The sequence below is a fragment of the Hypomesus transpacificus genome, chromosome 4, assembly GCF_021917145.1.
Source record: "Hypomesus transpacificus isolate Combined female chromosome 4, fHypTra1, whole genome shotgun sequence".
Classification (NCBI taxonomy): Eukaryota; Metazoa; Chordata; class Actinopteri; order Osmeriformes; family Osmeridae; genus Hypomesus; species Hypomesus transpacificus.
In genome coordinates, this window is record NC_061063.1 from 863,307 (window position 1) to 883,278 (window position 19,972).

The 19,972-nt window shown below is 50.7% G+C and overlaps 1 protein-coding gene across 1 annotated transcript; it reads left to right on the plus strand.

Moving 5' to 3' along the window:
- The first annotated feature begins 102 nt into the window (after positions 1–102).
- LOC124467573 (phosphatidylinositol 4-kinase beta-like) lies at positions 103–19,232 on the plus strand. The gene is made up of 11 exons (XM_047019892.1): positions 103–275; positions 7,843–9,384; positions 13,314–13,541; positions 13,634–13,995; positions 14,267–14,371; positions 14,504–14,627; positions 15,475–15,588; positions 15,830–15,981; positions 16,181–16,313; positions 16,917–17,037; positions 17,267–19,232. The coding sequence occupies exons 2-11, from the start codon at positions 7,855–7,857 to the stop codon at positions 17,446–17,448; spliced, it is 3,051 nt and encodes a 1,016-aa protein (XP_046875848.1). The 5' UTR covers positions 103–275; positions 7,843–7,854; the 3' UTR covers positions 17,449–19,232.
- Positions 19,233–19,972: the final 740 nt, after the last annotated feature.

Sequence of the window (19,972 nt, forward strand, 5' to 3'; positions counted from 1 at the left end):
GGCACACGACAGCGGGGGATCAAGGAAGCGCATCATTCCTCGGCCTTGTGCCAAAGGATGGTGTAAACTCGCCCACACACATACTGCTGGCGTCACCGGTCCTTTAAAAATCTAATGAGGCGGAGCGTTCAGCAGAGGGGCATTCTAATTCAGATTTCCGCAGCAACATCAGGCTTGGGTTGATATTCGAGTCAGGGATCTACAGAGTTATCCCGTGTGGAAATAAAATCCCATGGATATATCGAGACCCTGAAATCGGACCCTTTATTAAAAAGGTAAGACGTCTGTACACATTGGTAGAATGTTTTAAGGTGGAGTATTTTCTTTTGCTGATACCGATTTGTCAACGGAAAGGATTTGTTTCCAGCCTGGAATGTTTCCCTTTCAGCGGGTGCGCCGCCGCATCCAGTGCTTGAGCAGCTGCGGATTTGCTGAGAAAGTAGCTAGCTAGTTTTAGTAACCAGCGCAGTGTAAACCCGGTTTAGATACTAATGATCACGATATTTATTTTACAGGCGTAAATTGTATGTTATATCCATGGCTTTTTTAGGACGGAGCGTTGATGTTTTTAGTTTTATTTTGACGGATAAAAAGCAAACATCTATTTAGCCTAGCAAGCTAGCTGGGAGGTGGCCAGCTCGCGTTCAGCTGTCTTTCAACAAGACCGATTCCAGCAAAACAAATAGCCGAGCCTACAAACAGAATTCACCTTTGCCCCAGAAAACTTCAAGCAAATGTCTATACTGGAGATTGGGACCCTGATTGGATATATTTAGGTTGCCGATTTTATTTTCCCTGGTTTTAACTAACCTAGCTGTCTCTAAACGGTTGTTAGTCATTTTTTACTGAGAGTCGACTAGAGCTAGGAAATTATAGGTAATTGTGTAATGTAATGTAACCAGGTGCATCTAGCAACCAGCCCACCTTCGCACTTGCAAACCGAAGGAGTGCGGAAATGTCTGGGCAGTGGTATGAGTTTTGCCACAGAGACGCCCGGTAGCCCGCAGCTACCAAGAGCCGGTGTTGACCGAGAGTTACCTTTCCAGCCCGCACAAGACATTGTTTTGGACTACACGTGTCGGTGTGTCAAATGCAAATGGGGCATACTTTAAAGACACGTCAATGGGTGGTTTGACCGTGGAAACTCTTCGGCCGCCTTTAAACTAATTACTTTTTCTATGGAATAAATTGAGGAGGATCGGCTGTAGCTGTACCATATTCAATTCCCTGTATCAGACGAACAGTGATGCACTTAGTACTTTCCATTGTCATCCAATCTTGTCGCGGTTAGGTTTCAGAGGACGGTCAACTTTGGCCTCACCGACTCGTATTTCCCAGTGCCAATGGCACTGCAGGTCATACTGAAGGCCCAAGTAGGCATACCTATTTACCTTTTTACAAACCACCATCACACCACTTTTCTAATGGACACGGCAACTTCACCTTTTAGCCACCGAGTAGATGACAGCTTCAGCGAATTCGTTGTAGGCTGACATCCGTCACCCCATCGCTCTCCTAACACAAGAACACAGAGAAGTTGTTCACCCTGGATAACAGCGTCTGCTAAATGACAAAAAAAACGAACTAAGCTTTGACTTCCAGCCTCGCTAACTAGAACGTAAAAAACACTGTGTACAAACGCATAGGCTAGCACTAGCAGTGATTTATAAAGTATAAGATTGTTGTTTTCTTAACTTCCAAGTTGTCATGGTGGTTATTGCAAGCACGGTACACAATTTCAACACCTCTTCCCTCTGACACAAAGAAAAGGGAAGTGTTACTCAGTGGTTATAGAACTGAACAGTTCTCTATTCACCGCACCGATACTAATCTCACCAGGGTTGTGATTACATGATGAGATGAACGTGGAGAGGAGGTGTGGAACAGAACAGGGGTCGGTGAGTGAGAATCGGTGTGCCTACTCAAGGCGGGTGTGTCTGTTGTCACATTTCACGTCTTTCATCACTGACATAAAACGTCCACACGTTTCTCTCCGGTAACACCATATTAGTCATCTCCCTCCCCACTCCTCTCCTCACGGTGGGTGTCGAGCACAGAGGGGTGTCCCCGATGGTGATGTCATCATGCGTGAATCCCGATCAGATGAACAGCCAGATCGTTTCAACTCCCCCACCTCTCTCTCGCTCTCTTGCTCTAGCTTTCTTTGTCTCTGAACATCAAACCTCACAGATTTAACTGAGCCGAAGTGTGTCCCTGTGCGTGTTCGCGCGCCTCTGGGTACGCGTGCACGGACGTGTGTGTGGCATTGGTGAGCCTCATCATACGTAAGCGTGAAATGGGTAACCAACAGTGCAAAGTTTCCATCTCCTCACATGGAACAACAACAAGCAGCAGCAGCAGCATGGTTATTGACTGGGAATCTTGGGGTTAGCTCCATTCATCTGTAAACGCCTCACAGAGGTCAAAGGTGACGTTCCACCCAGATAACACAGACATCAACAACTCCCTCTCACTGTTTCGTTCTGTCGTGTTGGGTTCTGTTCTATACCGTGTCTGGCTGTCTGGAGTTATTCCTTTTATTACGTAGTCAGACAGACCACAGGGCCGTTTGTGACTGGAGCCAGACATCTTTTGACAGGCCCCATGTCCCAGAGCAGCTGTAAGACATCGCTAAGTGTGCCTGTGTTTGTGCAAGGGACACTTTATTTTCGGTCTCATCCGAGGTTCACACCAGCCATAATGTTCTTTCGAGTTTAACCGTTTCCACGGCAGCCAGGGGGCACAGGGGTCGAGGTGCTGGAGAGCAGATGGCCTTCACTGCCAGGCCTCTGATTGGCCTGTCTGGGTCAGATGGTGCTTTTTGTGATTGGAGTGTGAGATTTGTTACACTTGATCTAATTAGCTACGGGGCAGTGTCACACTTCTCCACGTCTGTGGCCAACCACAGCATTGATCACGTTCCGCGGGACTGCGATTGGTTCAGCTCATGGGCGGCCCAGTCGACTTGTGCGTGAGTGGATAGAATTCATGGTGCATGGATCATGTATTTGATATTTTTGATGCAAGGCAATGCCAACAACAATTTCCCATCCTGGATAGACAATAAAGTTGGGTTCTATTCTGTGTCCTTGGTCCCTCGCTGTCGAGGTGTGGCGGATTCATCATCATGTGTGTAGGATTCTGGAGCCGGCTGTGTGTGTGTGTAGGATTCTGGACTCGGCACTGTGGAGGAATTTCCTGCCAACTGGAGCAGCTGTGAGGAGAGGAAGGAGAGAGAAAAGGAGAGGAGATGTGAGAGAGAAGGAGTGAAGGGGAGGAAAGGAGTCAGGGGGGGAAAGGAGTCAGGGAGAGGGAGGGAGGGGTGATAGGAGGGAAGAAGGGAGGACAGGAGAGGGAGAGAGGGAGGGGAGGAGGATAGACAGCCTAGTAGACACCCACGCCTCTGGCCCCCAGACCTCACATCTGGAAGCCATCTCTCCTGCCCCCCCCCCACACACACACACACACACACACACTCCTACCCACACCACACTCCCACACTCCACCCTGGCCCTGAAGGGGCACCCTAGGGGCCAGGAGGGGCGGCGTGGGACCCATGACCTCACCCTCACCTGTGTTTCATTATCAGCCTCTGAGGTCTCATCTGGGTGTGGCTGCAGATGGCTGGAGGGGGCTGGTGGAGCAGACGTGGCCCAGCATGAAGAGCTGATCTCTGGGTGCAGACTCCACTCCGGTCCTGGTGGGACTGGGGCTGGGTGGTGCTATAAGGCCTCACTCTGGTGGGACTGGGGCTCCGTTGGCTCTGCTGCCCAGCCTGGAGCTCTGATGTCAGGGTACAGACCCAGCTGATGGTCCTGGGAGATGGAGTCATGCTGGTCACTGTGAAGACTCACTCAGAGCTGTTTGCTGTTTCCTCGACTCCAGACAACACTCTATTGGCTGAATGACTCATCAAAAAGGAGTCGTCTATAAAGACGGATTCATCCTGAAGAAAAACTTGTTTGTGAGGATGATTCTTCTTGAGGAATGAGTCTCCTATAAATTGAATCTTCAGGAATAATGACTCTCTTGTTTTGTGTGAAGAATGGGTCTCCTCTTGGGACCATTGTTGTGTATGACTCAGACAGAAGCGGCTTGATTCAAAAGCTTTGTCCTCTGGCCATACATCCATCATAAATAGATATGTAGGTACGGTGACCATGGAAACCTGATAGGGGGGTGGGGCCAGGGAAGCGGTGGGGCTACCTGATAGGCCTGTCGGTAGACTGTTCTGTTCCCTGCTTTCTTCCCTTTTCAGTGTGATTTGATTGTGAAACGCTTCTTTGTGTGGAGATTAGGCTTGTTCCTATGGCAATGAAGTGGTGGTGAATACAATAGGTGTGTTTGTCTGGAAGTAAAGAGGAGACAGTATGTTGTAATGATGCAATATCAGAGCACTACTGTTGCATCTCTCCTCCCTGTCTCCATCAACAAGGCCAAGAGCTCACAATGACTCTAATGACTTCATGTCTTAAAACTTTTTACTTTTGCACTACATTCAATTCCTGTAATATTTGTATTTTATATTGTATTTTATATTGCAATTTGTCAACTTATATTTTATTTTATACCCACTTTTATTATATTTTAGTGTATTCCACTTATTACTGCTAGTTCAGTATAGTTAGACCACATATTTAAATGTAAGATTCCTATATGTTTATTGTATGCACCTTCCTGCCAAAGCAAATTCCTTGTCAGTGCAAACTTTCATGGCAAATAAATCTGATTCTGATCTCTCTCCTATCTACCTGTCTGGCTCTCTCTTATGGAGTTAGATTAGTTTCATAATTCAAACAAACAAACGCAACACGATTCAAACAAATTTAACACGATCCAAACAAACGTAACACGAATCATACAAACCTTACACGATTCAAACAAACAAACATAACACGATTCAAACAAACGTAACACGATTTTCAAATGTATTTCGTGATTCACAATTGTAACGCGATTCACAAATAAATGACCCTATTACATTCGTTTGCAACCTGACAAACACAAGTTACAAATCCCTGCATTCGTTGGTGTGAATCCTTGCATTCGTTCGTGTGGATTTTTGGAACTTTCCTGACGCGCTTTGATCCACAAATGCATTTTTTCTAAAAGATATTCTCAGCAGCCTATCAGATCGTCTCTTCCAATTTTAGCCAATCACCGGGCTCTGCGTTAGCCTAGCAAACACGGAAAATGACTAAACATGAATCCTGCCATTCTCAACAATATTTAATCAGGTATGATCATCGGTTTAATAAGATTAACAAGCAATATTTCACCTACATGCTACCAGACGACATTGCTCATGATCTGAAGGAGACGATGTCCGTCATTATGGCAGGTTGTTGAAGTCCACATAGACACGTTAATGTGATTGGCTAAAATTGGAAGAGACGATCTGATAGGCTGCTGAGGATATCTTTTAGAAAAAATGCATTTGTGGATCAAAGCGCGTCAGGAAAGTTCCAAAAATCCACACGAACGAATGCAAGGATTCACACCAACGAATGCAGGGATTTGTAACTTGTGTTTGTCAGGTTGCAAACGAATGTAATAGGGTCATTTATTTGTGAATCGCGTTACAATTGTGAATCACGAAATACATTTGAAAATCGTGTTACGTTTGTTTGAATCGTGTTATGTTTGTTTGTTTGAATCGTGTTATGTTTGTATGAATCGTGTTACGTTTGTTTGGATCGTGTTAAATTTGTTTGAATCGTGTTGCGTTTGTTTGTTTGAATTATGAAACTAATCTAACTCCATACTCTCTATCTGTCTCTCTCGTCTATCTGTCTCTCTCGTCTATCTGTCTCACTCTCCTCTGACACTGACAGTGTGATAAGACAATATATTATACCCACACTCAGAGACACTACTCTGCTGAAGTATTCATAAGGGATACACACACACAGATACACAAGACACGACACACACACACACACATTCCAGCCCTGTAGCTAACAGCAAGTGTGTGGGGGGGGAAACCTGTTGAGCCACATGTATGCAAACCCAGACAAGACCCAGTGTTCTCCACCTCCTCATGACAGACGGCCTGGCTGGACTCTCTCTCTCTCTCTCTCTCTCTCTCTCTCTGTCTCTCTCTCTCTCTCTCTCTCTCTCTCTCTCTCTCTCTCTCTCTCTCTCTCTCTCTCTCTCTCTCTCTCTCTCTCTCTCTCTCTCTCTGTGGAGCCCCGGAGCACTGAGGCACACGTGCTGGAGTCAGACACTGAGCATGTGTTTTAGATCATGTCATCATCATGATATTATGTACTGTTTAAATATTACGTTTTTTTTTTTATATTGTATTGATGTGGTACACCCCTTCACCCAGAGAAACTTTAGAAAGTGTGTGCAGTTGAAGGCTTGGTTGAGGGTATTTTAGTGCATGTAATATCGTAATAATAGAGTTTTTAACCTAGGTCAAACACAGGAGCAGGTTTAAGCAATGCGAGCAACTCATATTTGCATCTTCTTCCAGTTCCTCTTCTCAATCTGGACAGAATCACCCGGAAGGCAAGCGTGTCGATGTAAGGAAAATTCCCAGAATTTGTGAAATATCGATGCTCCATTTATCTTTTTCTTTGTTTTCCACTAAGGGATTCAGAAAGGAGATTCCCTGTTGTCTGTGTGTAATTTATTTATTTTTGTTTTTGTCGCCCACCGGTTGTCATGGTGAGACTTGCCTAACTGCAGTGTTTTATTTTCTCCTCGATACCGATCTCTCTTCGATGCTTCTAGGAAACGCTCTCTCCTTGAACATCTAGATAAGGCTAGCGAGCAGGCACATGAAAGTCCTAACATTCGGAAGTACCAAGCCGGTAAACCTCAAGGTGTTTATGCTAGGCTGGTCCCATGGTCTCACCGTCAGACACATCCAGTCCTGAGGGATACTTTGTGTTCAAACAGACTCGAAACAAAGTTAGATCAAATTCAGAGGATATGTCTCCACTTCCTGTTTAAAGGTCCACACAGGAAGTCTCTCCGAATCTTAAAGGCCATGTACTGAGTAGTGGACAGCGGGCTATCGAACATTTCTCGATTCCTGTTTCCGACGGGTGACTACAAATGAAAAGTAGCCTCTTAACTCTGGCACAGTTACAGCAATGTGTATTCATGTGCGCTGTCCCTGTTAAATAAATGTATTATGTGTATGTACTGCTTTAGCAGATGCTTTTATCCAGAGAGAGACATTCAGGACCTGTTTTTTTGTACATGACATGATATTGTAAACCCTGCCAGGCCAATACAGTGCCTCAGTCTGTTAAAATACTGCCTCTGTTCTTTCCTTTCCCTGATCCTGAAATGAAAGCATTGGTGACAGCCTCACGGAAGAGCATGTTCCTGTTGTCATGTTGTTAGATTAGAGATCACCTTCTTGTGGAAGGGTGGATAAGAGTAGGGGAAGGACGCTAATGATTGTAAATGTAAGCTGAAGTTCTACTTGTGTAATGTGGTTACATGTTTAATTATTGTGTGTGTGTGTGGGCTGTGAGTTAATTATTTCTGTAACTCCACTGTTGCTTTGGCAATATGACCATTTGTTCTTTCATGCCACTGAAGCCCATTTGAATTGAACTGAGTTAATTCTAGTATTAAAATGGCCCAGGGTTTCTGTCATCTCAGTGTTAAAACATTCATCCTGCAGTGGTGTTGAGCCCAGGTTGATTTGAGTGGTTATGTAACACTCTTATTTCCCCAGCCTCTACCCTCTTGAGCCAACCCCAGCCTCGCTCCCAGCCTCAGTCCCAGTCTGAGTTTGAGAATGTAATTGCGTGCTCATTATACGACGTCGCTGTCTCTTCACCTTTTTTACTCATTGTCTCCCTCCCCCCCTCCCCCCAGGTGTGCAGAGTCATGGCTGACCTGGAGGTGTACCTGTCTCCCTCCCAGATGGAGGCCCTTCACCTGAGCCCCACCCTCTCCTCCACCTCCTCCACCACCTTCTCCTGCCCCTCCTCGCCCGGCTCCTCCTCCACCTCCTCCGCCTGCTCCGACTGCTCCTGCGACTGCCCCGGCCGGGGGGACCGGGACCTGCCCTCCCAGCTGCAGCGCGGCCGGCCCCGCTCCTCCAGCCCCAGCGCCAGCCCTCGCTCCTCCAGCCCCAGCAGCAGCAGCAGCGGAGGGGGCAGCAGCATCAGCAGCGAGGGCCCGAGGGGTGGCAGCCCCCCGCTGGACGCCATCTCCGAAGACGCCCTGGAGCTCGACCTGGCCAGCGACGTCGAGGTCGGGGACACGGCGGAAAAGCTTGCCGGTACGGAGTTGAAGGTCGTCGACCCGGAGGTGGCTCTGAAGGTCGTCGACGCGGAAGTGACTCTGAAGGTCGTCGAGCCGGAAGTGGCTCTGAAGTTTGTCGACCCGGAAGTGGCTCTGAAGATCATTGACCCGGAAGTGGCTCTGAAGGTCATCGACCCGGAAGTGTCTCTGAAGGTCATCGACCCGGAAGTGGCTCTGAAAGCGTGCCAGCAAGTGCTCCAAAAGGTCAAGCTCCTGAAGGGCGAGGTGGACGCGGGGTCAGAGGTCTTGGACAGGTGCAGCCCTCAGCGACGCCCGCTCAACGGGGGCGGGGCCTACCTGGAGCCCTGCGATACCTCCTCCATCAAGGAGGAAGACGAGGAAGAGGAGGAGGAGGAGGAGGGGGAAGGGGGGCGGCACCCGACACCGCGCTGCGTCGACGTGACCCCTCCGCCCGCCCCGCCTCCGGGCCTCTCCCCCTCCCCCTCCTCCTCGTCCAAACAATCCTGGCTCCTCCGCCTGTTCGAGTCCAAGCTCTTCGACGTCTCCATGGCGATCTCCTACCTGTACAAGTCCAAGGAGCCCGGCGTGCAGGCCTACATCGGCAACCGCCTCTTCAGTTTCCCCGACGACCACGTGGACTTCCACCTGCCCCAGCTGCTCAACATGTACGTCCACATGGACGAGGAGGTGAGCGAGGCCATCCGGCCGTACGTGGTCCACCGCTGCCGGGCCAGCATCTCCTTCTCCCTGCAGACGGCCTGGCTCCTGGGGGCCTACTCCTCCGACATGCACATCTCCACCCAGCGCCACTCGCGAGGCACGCGCCTGCGCAAGCTCATCCTCTCCGACGAGCTCAAGCCCCAGGGAGGGGCGGCTCAGGGTGCCGCGGGAGCCCAGCCAGGGGCTTCCAGTCCTGGGCTGAGGGACTGCGGTAGGCCCCATCACCACCACCACCACCATCATCATCACGCGTCGCCCCCCAGCCCGGCCTCCCCCGCCCTGGGCTGCCCCGGTCCGGCCGAGGCCTCTCTGTCGCCCTCCAGGAGGACCCACCAGAGGTCGAAGTCGGACGCCACGGCGACCGTCTCCCTCGGGGGCAGTCTGAGGAGAACTGGAAGCAACCCCAAGGTGGAGACGGGACACGATGAGGTGAGCGCCGTGTGTGTGTGTGTGTGTGCGCGCGCGCGCACGTAAGAAACTGTGACTTTCAGTATGACAGCGAAAGAGACTGTCTGACTGGATGATGGTGTACATGTTAGGTACTGCTCTACACCCCTGTTAGCATCGCTCCCCTGCTAGCATGTTAGCATGTTAGCATCGCTCCCATGCTAGTCATCAGCCTGCTGGCTCTGTCGTGAACACATCAGACATGCGTCTTTCCGGACCACGCGTCTGCAGTGAAGGGCGGACTCATAAAACGTTTACGATCTGCCTCTGGATTGTGCTTGTTCAGCTCGAAGGTTATCATTAACACGTGTGGCCCTCGCTGGCGACTTTTCAAGCGTAATCTAGCGACTTCCCGGCCACACAGTCTTCAGTGAGGACTTTCCACAGCCATGTCGACAGTGGTGGAAAAAGAGGACTGTTCTGTATCAAGATCCATTCTGGATCCTCCTCCCTACACGGTGTAGACAAGGAGGATTCAAGCTTTCTGTTTCTCTCTCTCTCTGTATCTCTCCATCTCTTTCCCTCTCTCTCTCTCTCGCTCCCTCCATTTTTTCCCTTTCTCCTCTCGAGTAGTTGTAACTAAAGATGGAGGAGTGGTGGGGCGTGGCAGCATCTGTTTCTCTCCTCCTCCTCCCCTCTCCCTCTTTGTTGTGTTGTCCTCTGGCTGACTGACAGCCGGCCTCCCCCCTCTCCTGCTCTGGCCAGACGACCCCGCCAGAGCTACAGCTGGCGGTGCAGGCAGGGGGGAGGGGGGCGGGCGGGGCTTTGGAGGGAAGGGGAGGGGTCTTGTCCACCACAACAGACACAGCTGCAGGCTGACTGGGTGGAATAAGGTGTGTGTGTGTGTGTGTGTGTGTTTGTTTGGAGGATTTCAGGCTTCTGTGGTGAATCACATGAAAGTCCTGCTGCTCGTCTCTGGATCTGGGCCATGCTGGGAGTGTGGTTTCCCCATGATCGCCTTCTGAAAGAGCACTGAAGGAATGTGTGTGTGTGTGTGTGTGTGTGTCTGTGTGCGTGTTCCTCTCCCTCTTTGTCTGAGGGAACTCTTGCAGCTCTCTCATCCACCCAGAGGGAAGCGTTCCATCTCCTGGGAGTAGAGTAGTAACCAAACAAAGATGTAGGCTCTCTCTCTCCCCCCCCCCTCTCCTTCTTGATCTCTCTCTCTCTGTCTCTCTCTCTGTGGCTGTTTTTCTTCCCCTGTCTCTCTTCCAGTCTATCCCTCTGTGTATCTTTCTCTGCCTCTCCCTTTTTCCCACCTCCCTGGTCAGGTCCAGTTGGCCGAGCGTTCTGCTGCGCTGGGTGTTTTCTTCCCTTTCTCTGTTTATCTCGAACTTTCTCTCTCAATGTCTTTTTCTCTCGCTGTCTCTCTCTCTCAATGTTTTTTCTCTCTCGCTGTCTCTCTCTCTCTGTCTTAAACTACAGTCTGATAATACTACCTGCCTCCTCTGCTTCCCGCATCATAACTCTCTCCTCCACCCCTCCCCTGTCTCTCGCTCACTCTATCCCTCCCCCTAGCCTGCACCAAAACTCTCTCTTCTCCTCTCCTCTCTCCCACTCCCCAGCCTGCACCAAAACTCCCCTCCACTCTGCTCTCCCCTCCCTCTCTGTCTTTGTATCCAGCCTGCACCAAATAGCTCCTCTGCTGTAGTTACCACGCTGAAGGTTGGAGACCTAAGTGTGTGTGTGTTGGAGGCCTGTAAGTGTTTTGTAAACTTGAGTGTGTGTGTGGGTTAGTGCAGCAGGGCTGAGTGTGTGTTGCAAAACAGCTCTCTGTTTAGCCGTCAGTAGCCAACAAGTCTCTCTCTCCCCCCACTCCACTCTCCCTCCCTCCCTCCCTAAAGAGCAGGGAATTAAACAGGACTTACGTGCTGGTGTGTGTCCAGCTGTGACTCAGTGACCAGATGGTAATGTGTGAGCAGGGTTACAGGGTGCTTGGCTGGTCTCCTGGTCAGCTCCCCTGGTGTCCCTGCCTGCCTGCCTGCCTGCCTGCCTGCCTGCCTGCCTGCCTGCCTGCCTGCCTGCCTGCCTGCCTGCCTGCCTGCCTGCCTGCCTGCCTGCCTGCCTGCCTGCCTGCCTGCCAGGGTCGGTGACTGTCGGTGTTGGTACTCTGTCATTGTCTGCTGGGGTCTGTCAGTTACTCTGTCAGTGCCTGTTGTCAATGCCAGTTACTCTGACAACCGTCGCCAAGTGAAAAGCAGTCCAGATGTTAGACTTTGAGTGTTGTCTCGGGGCAGGTGAGGCACGGGGATAATCAGTGCGGCTGGGATTATCAGCTGATAAAACCCTTATCGGCTGAACAGGACAGTTGACGTGTCACTGTTGTCACGGGAACCGCTCCCTCCTGCCCCGGGGGAAAACTTCAGAAGGCGAAGGTGTGTCTCATGTACTGCTGGAGCGGAGGACACTGTGTGTATGTATGTTTGAGTTTGTGTGCGTGTGCGTGTGAGTGTGTGTGTGTGTATCTGTGTTCTTCTCGGTGCAGTCTAACCTGAACACACGCATTTTGTAACATTCTCTCTGCCACGTAGCAGCCCACAGTAGAGATGCTAGTACACATTAGGAACCTGAACCCCAGTAGAGATGCTAGTACCCATTAGGAACCTTAACCCCAGTAGAGATGCTAGTACACATTAAGAACCTTAACCCCAGTAGAGATGCTAGTACACATTAGGAACCCTAACCCCAGTAGAGATGCTAGTACACGTTAAGAACCTTAACCCCAGTAGAGATGCTAGTACACATTCGGAACCCTAACCCCAGTAAAGATGCTAGTACACATTAGGAACCCTAACCCCAGTAGAGATGCTAGTACATATTAAGAACCTTAACCCCAGTAGAGATGCTAGTACACATTAGGAACCCTCACCCCACACTGCCACGGGCAGGTAGGATAATGTGAACATTAATAATTTGAAGAAGAATATAGATGACATGGAGAACGAGGGAACCAAGCATTTTGGTGCAGAGAACTTTTGTCAATGCGCATACGACGATGCACTTGAATACTTAAGACGTGAAAACGCCATGTCAATCTCTCTCTGTGAATCTATGAAGCCTACTGTATCTATCTATCTTCTGCTCTTGGTTGGTTAATGGCTCCGTCTCCCTGCTGATGTTGGTGAAGGAGATGGTTCTCTTGTAAGCAGAGTTTATCCCTGGTTCAGGTAGCTTTGAATATGAAACCAGATAAGGCCTGGATCTGCACGGGTCACTTCCTGTTGGAGGTCAGTCATTTGACTGCAGAAGAAGAAGGCACGGGAAATGGTTTGGTCCGCTAGGAATACTAACAGGAAATGCAAATGGGTCACAACTAGTGGGAGGAGGTCGGATGTCCCTTTGTTTTGTGACCCAGCAGCCAAGAGCCACTGAGCCTATTTAGGATGTATATTGTTTTGTAACTGCCAATTTGGAGCTTTGGAAAAGATTCGAAACTGGTGATCTTTTCCAAATATGTCCGCCTGACAGCGTTGCGAGCTGCCAATCGTTCTAGAGAGAGCGCCTCGTCTCGGCTGTTGTGTAACCTCCCGAACACGCAGAATGTGAAGGCTGGAGATGAATATGCAGTCGTCGTCAACAACACCGGGAATATTTCCCTCTCAAATCCCCCGTCGATCCTTGAAGCCAGACTGAGACTCTTCTGCTGTCTGACCTACTTCCAGCAGCTTCTCTGGCTCCTGTGGAGGCTGGAGCAGTGACTAACCCTCTCCACAGACAGGTCCAAGAGGGTCTCGTGCGACGGCCGCTGGGCCGTCGCCGCCGCAACGCTGCCCCCTTGCTGACAGCACGCAGCACTGCAGGTGGAAAGCACCGCTCGCGCCTCCGCTGTCGCGAGCTTGCTCGGCGTGCGTTTTGGATGCGGCCTGACGTTGTGGTGCTTCTGCCCTCCCCCCCCCCCCCCCCCCCCCCTCCAGCCGGACCGTCTCCGGCCCCAGAGGGAGTTCGTCAAGTCCCTGATGGGCATCGGCAAGCGCCTGGCCACGCTGCCCACCAAGGAGCAGAAGACCCAGCGTCTGATCTCGGAGCTGTCGCTGCTCAACCACAAGTTGCCCTCCCGCGTCTGGCTGCCCACCGCCGCCTTCGACCACCACGTGGTGCGCGTGCCGCACACCCAGGCCGTGGTGCTCAACTCTAAAGACAAGGTGGGGGGAGGACACGCGCACACACGCACACACCCAGGAACGGAGACGGTTAGACGGTCATTAACCCCCAACCCCCCTCCTCCCCCCCCCAGGCTCCCTACATCATCTACGTGGAGGTCCTGGCGTGCGACAGCTTCGAGACGTCCTGCGTCCCCGCCCGCATCCCCGAGGCCCGCATCCGGACCGCCCGCTCGGCCGAGAACCTTCCGGAGTGCGCCGGGAGCGGCGGCGTCGGCGGGATCACGGCGGAGCAGCGCGCGTCCAGCTTCTCCACCGTGCCCAACTACGACAACGACGAGGAGGCATGGGCGCTGGACGACATGGACGAGCTGCAGGTGGGCCTGGAGGGCGGTGGGGCGGCCGGCGCCAGCGACACCGTCTCCCAGTTCTCCATGGACAGCCTCACCAGCCTGGAGAGCAAGGAGCCCGTGTTCATCGCTGCTGGGGATATCAGGTGGGGGAGCCTGGGTGGGGGAGCACGCACGCACACACACACAGACGCGCGCGCAAGGATTGCTTTCTCCCTCTTTCTCGCCGTCTGTCTCGCTGTCCTTCACTCCCTCGCTCACACAGTCTCATTCTTTCTCTCTCTCTCTCCCTTTCACTCAGTCATTCACTCACTTCTTTCTTTCTCTCTCTCTCTCCTTCTCTCTCTTCCTGCACATGGCTCAGCTCGTTCCAGTAGTGTGTGTGTGTGGAAGTCACATGACCGTCCTGTGTTCTAGGCGCCGCCTGTCGGAGAACCTGGCCCACACCCCCACCACGTTCCGCCGTGACCCGGAGGACCCCTCGGCCGTGGCGCTGAAGGAACCCTGGCAGGAGAAAGTCAGGTAGGTCACGCGACCAGGCCCCGGTCAGGTGACCGGGCCAGGTGACCAGGCTACCCGCCCCCCCTCTCGTGTCTTAAGAGGAGTTTCGTCGCTGGTCGTCCTCTAATCATGCTCTCTCCCCCCCCCCCCCAGTCGTATCAGGGAGGGCTCCCCCTATGGCCACCTCCCTTCGTGGCGGCTGCTGTCGGTCATAGTGAAGTGTGGAGACGACTTGAGGCAAGAGCTGCTGGCCTTCCAGGTGCTCAGCCAGCTACAGGTAGGCCCCACTGCTCTACGCTCACTGTACGCTCACTCTACTGTCACTGTACGCTCACTCAGTCACTGTACGCTCACTCTGTCACTACGCTCACTCTACTGTCACTGTACGCTCACTGTACGCTCACTCTGTCACTGTACGCTCACTGTACTGTCACTGTACGCTCACTCTACTGTCACTGTACGCTCACTCTGTCACTGTACGCTCACTCTACTGTCACTGTACGCTCACTGTACGCTCACTCTGTCACTGTACGCTCACTGTACTGTCACTGTACGCTCACTCTACTGTCACTGTACGCTCACTCTGTCACTGTACGCTCACTCTACTGTCACTGTACGCTCACTGTACGCTCACTCTGTCACTGTACGCTCACTGTACTGTCACTGTACGCTCACTCTACTGTCACTGTACGCTCACTCTGTCACTGTACGCTCACTCTACTGTCACTGTACGCTCACTGTACGCTCACTCTGTCACTGTACGCTCACTGTACTGTCACTGTACGCTCACTCTACTGTCACTGTACGCTCACTCTGTCACTGTACGCTCACTCTACTGTCACTGTACGCTCACTGTACTGTGCTCTCAGGTTGTCAGGATCTGTTCTTGTGCTTGGGAGATTCTACTCTTGTGTTGCCTTGTTTTTGTTCTACTGCCCCAAAATATTCCTTTTTAAAAAATTTTTTTTTTTACTTCTCTGCTTTCCTCTTCTATAATGATCTACTCCCTCCCTCTCTCTTCTCCTCCTCCCCTCCTCCCCTCCCTCCCTCTCTCTTCTCCTCCTGCCCTCCCCCCCTCCCTCTCTCTTCTCCTTCTCCCTCCCCTCCTCCTTCCCTCCCTCCAGTCTATCTGGCAGCAGGAGAGGGTGCCCCTGTGGATCAAGCCCTACAAGATCCTGGTGATGTCATCAGACAGCGGCATGATTGAACCCGTGCTGAACGCTGTGTCCTTGCATCAGGTCAGCTGACAGAACACACACACACACACACACTGACTCACACAGCTGATCTCTATGAGTGGTTAGAGCATGTGACTATAATCAAGACTATAAGCGGGTTCAAATCCCCTCCTGTATGTTGCTCCGGATAAAAGTGTGAATACATTGTTGGCATGACATTAATAGCGGGACTGTAGCGTTTCTCTCAATGAAGGCGTTGACGACACGCTTGTTATTGTTGCTGTGCGGTGCGTTCCCTCAGGTGAGGAAGCAGAGCCAGCTGTCCCTGCTGGACTACTTCCTGCAGGAGCACGGCAGCTACACCACCGAGAACTTCCTGTCCGCCCAGAGGAACTTTGTCCAGAGCTGCGCGGGCTACAGCCTCATCTGCTACCTGCTGCAGGTCAAAGACAGGTCAGCCCCTCATCCCCCCCCCCCCCCGCTCATCCCCCCCGTGTTGCGCTCCGTCTCTCCCCCCCCCCCCGCTCGTCCCTCGCTTTCACCCTCCTCCCGCGATCTCTCTTGTTTCCTCTTTTCTGGGATCCCTGTGCTCCGCCTCTCCTCCCTCTCCCTCGCTCGTCTCTGACCTTCGTCCCTCTCCTCTCGTCCGCAGGCACAACGGGAACATCCTGCTGGACTCGGAGGGGCACATCATCCACATCGACTTTGGCTTCATCCTCTCCAGCTCTCCTCGGAACCTGGGCTTCGAGACCTCCGCCTTCAAGCTCACCAGCGAGTTTGTGGACGTGAGTGGGATGTCAGGGACCTCCTGTCGGAACCAGACTATCTATACATGAACCAGGCTATCTATAAGTGAACCAGGCTATCTATACATGAACCAGGCTATCTATGAGTGAACCAGGCTATCTATACATGAACCAGGCTATCTATGAGTGAACCAGACTATCTATGAGTGAACCAGACTATCTATACATGAACCAGGCTATCTATAAGTGAACCAGGCTATCTATACATGAACCAGGCTATCTATACATGAACCAGGCTATCTATAAGTGAACCAGGCTATCTATACATGAATCAGGCTATATTTATGTGAACCAGGCTATCTATAAGTGAACCAGGCTATCTATACATGAACCAGGCTATCTATGAGTGAACCAGGCTATCTATGAGTGAATCAAGCTATATTTATGTGAACCAGGCTATCTATGAGTGAACCAGGCTATCTATGAGTGAACCAGGCTATCTATGCATGAACCAGGCTATCTTTCGTTACTCTCCGTCTCCCGCAACCCCGTGTCTAATTCTCTTGTTCATTTTCCACCTCCTCTGCACCCCTTCCTCACGTGACCCCGCTCCTCCCTCTCCTCCTCCCCCCTGCCCCCCAGGTGATGGGGGGTCTCGATGGAGACATGTTCCTCTACTACAAGATGCTGATGCTGCAGGGCCTCATCGCTGCCAGGAAGCACATGGAGAAGGTGCTCCAGATCGTGGAGATCATGCAGCAAGGTAAGCCTCTCTCCTCCTGTCCTCCCTCCTCTCCTCGCCTCTACACGACTCTCTTCCTCCTCCTTTCCTCGCCCATCCTCCCTTCCTCCCGCTCCCTCCTCCTCAGCCCTCGACTGACGTACACAACTTCCCTGTCCTTCTACGGACGTTGTTGTTCGGTGTATTTATAGAATGCTGTTTTTCTCTCTCTCTCTCTGTCTCTCTCTCTCTCTCACCCCCCCCCCCCCAGGTTCCCACCTGCCGTGTTTCCACGGCTCCAGCACCATCCGCCAGCTGAAGGAGCGTTTCCACATGTCCCTGACGGAGGAGCAGCTGCAGGTGCTGGTGGAGCAGATGGTGGACGGCTCCATGCGCTCCATCACCACCAAGCTGTACGACGGCTTCCAGTACTTCACCAACGGCATCATGTGAACACACAGACACACACACAGGCGGAGGACAGAAACACACACGTACACACGCTGACAGTAGATGGAAAGGACAGCACACACACACACACACACACACAGAGGAAAAACATGTTTACACACACGCATGCAGGCGTACTCGCGGGTGGAGATGCATGGCTTGCCTCAACAGCATACTTGAAGTCATGCATACACACCCTCACACTACACACCCTGTCTGGAAACTGCGTGTGAGCCCTCCTTCCAGAACCCTATCTTCTCCTCCTCCTCCTCCTCAATGCACCTTATGAGAAAGTTCCGGAGGGATAAACAGGGGTTTGGAAACCTCCTGCTGTGAGTGGAGGTATGAAATTGAATATGGGGAGGGGCAACATGTGAATGGGAGGACTCAAGAGAATGTGGGAGGAGCCGAAAGGGGCGCAGCGAATGACCAATGACTGTCATTGGAACTCCTGTGCAACGGTAGCAGGATGGAGACTCCATGAGTTGCACATGCCTAACCAGCTGTACTTGTAAACTTTGTTCCTTGAGAACAGAGACGGGCTCTCAGGAGCCTGGGGGAAAGGCTACTGTGTAGAGTCTGTGGAAGCACAACGTTGAACCGTATCAAGGTTCTCAAAAAGAACGTTTTCTTTCTTTGCTCTCAGAGAATGCGTTTGGCGTTTGCGTTTGACTAAGAGCATCCTGGGAGAGAGAGAGAGAATGTAAGAAAAGAGACTGTAAACCATCTAATGCGTGATTGTTTATCTATCTTGGTGGCCTAATTCTGTTTCACCAAGGATCAGGTTTAGGCAGTCCAGGTTTTTCGAGTAAACTGGAAGTTTTATGTGAACTAAGACCAACTAACAGCCAAACGTTTGTGTTTTTGCTTTCTAATTTTCAAACCTTCAACGTTGAACCAAAATGACTACCTGTGGTAAAATGACAAACCCGTTGCAACAGATTTATGCAAAAACTCATATTGATGTTCCACTAACGTAAGTCTGTAACCCTTTACTAAGTGTGTATATTAATGCATTATTATAATTATGCTTATTAATGTTATTACAACAAGCATATGTTTCGTTGATGTGATTTTACATATTTAACTAACGCTCGACAACAACACCCGCCAGCTGGGTGGCGAATGGATTGTAACTCCAGCGAAACCGGGAGAGAAAGCTGTCTTGGAGCGGACGATTTGTACTTAACGGGAGATGGGATGTTCTCTCACCGTGAGAATCTCTCGGCCTGAAATACCATTCTTCGTATTCAAAAACAGAATGAACTCAGCCCCTGGATATGTGAATGTTTTATATGATACTCTACTAAACGCGTTTTCTTTTGATGTATTTTTGTTCTTTTTCGTCAGTCTCCGACACCATTGTGTATATTCAGTATTGGCTGTTTCTGACACTGGCTGCCTGGGTTTTAACTGTCAATCAAGTAGCGGCAGATGCCACTGAGTGGCAGATAAACCGACGGAGCTTGGAACCACTAATGACGGGCAGGAAGTGTGTGCTCGTTCCTGCGCTAGTTAGTTAGCTTAGTTATTTAGTGAAGTCGATAGGTGTTCCTGTGAGCAAACTGATGCCTTGAGTCGTACTGAAGGTACAACTGTTTATCAATGCAAATGTTCCCGCGACAACGAGGGCGTGCCGGTCATGTTCCCAGGAAGTGCTTTATTAAGGAAGTTTGATCTCTTCTGACCTTTTTAAAAGACATGTCCGTAGTGGGATCCATGAAATGACCTTGACCTTTGACCCCAATTTCCCAAAACGGTCAACCATCGCTGACCCCAATCCTGATTCTAAAAACCTAATCTAGCCCACCACACACGCACACACAAAGTATGAGGCTCACATGTATGGGCACAGACTGGAAAGGAAGCTCTGACCCTAGTGGTCACTGGTCACATCCGAGCAAGTAAGGTCACATGGTCAGGCCATCTCAAGGGTCCCAACTCGATGACATCATGTTCACTTCTTCCATGGCCTTTCCTGTCATTCCAAAACGGAATTTAGAATCTATCCATGGTTCTGTAATTCACATTTGAAACTATTCCATGTGAGTTACTCCTGAAGTGCATTTATCTTTTTCACACCCCACCCTCTGATTCTCTGCCTCTCATTGGTGAGGGTGTTCTGGCACAACCAACATCGTTGTCCATGTATGGTCACATCTTGGACACCAGATACAGGTCGAATGAGTATATGTCCCTTTTAAAAGGGGAAGATATATTATTTTGTACCATTTAAACAACAATCCTTTGCACTTCTGTCATGGAGGAACTTGCCTGATGTTGTTTTAGGGACCATCCAACCTTCAGGCTACAGAGACACCCTGTACCAGAACCAGACTAACGCATGACTCATTCAATAAACTTGACATTTGTTTTGTTTTTTTAATAAAGTTGTGGCTCTTTTTTTATACCTCCGAATCCAAATGTCTTACTAGTGGTGGTCAATTGTAACTTCTAGGAACACATTCTGAATGAGCCTTTATGGACTTTGAATGGAGAAATTGTGGAGGGCAGACGAGTATCACGA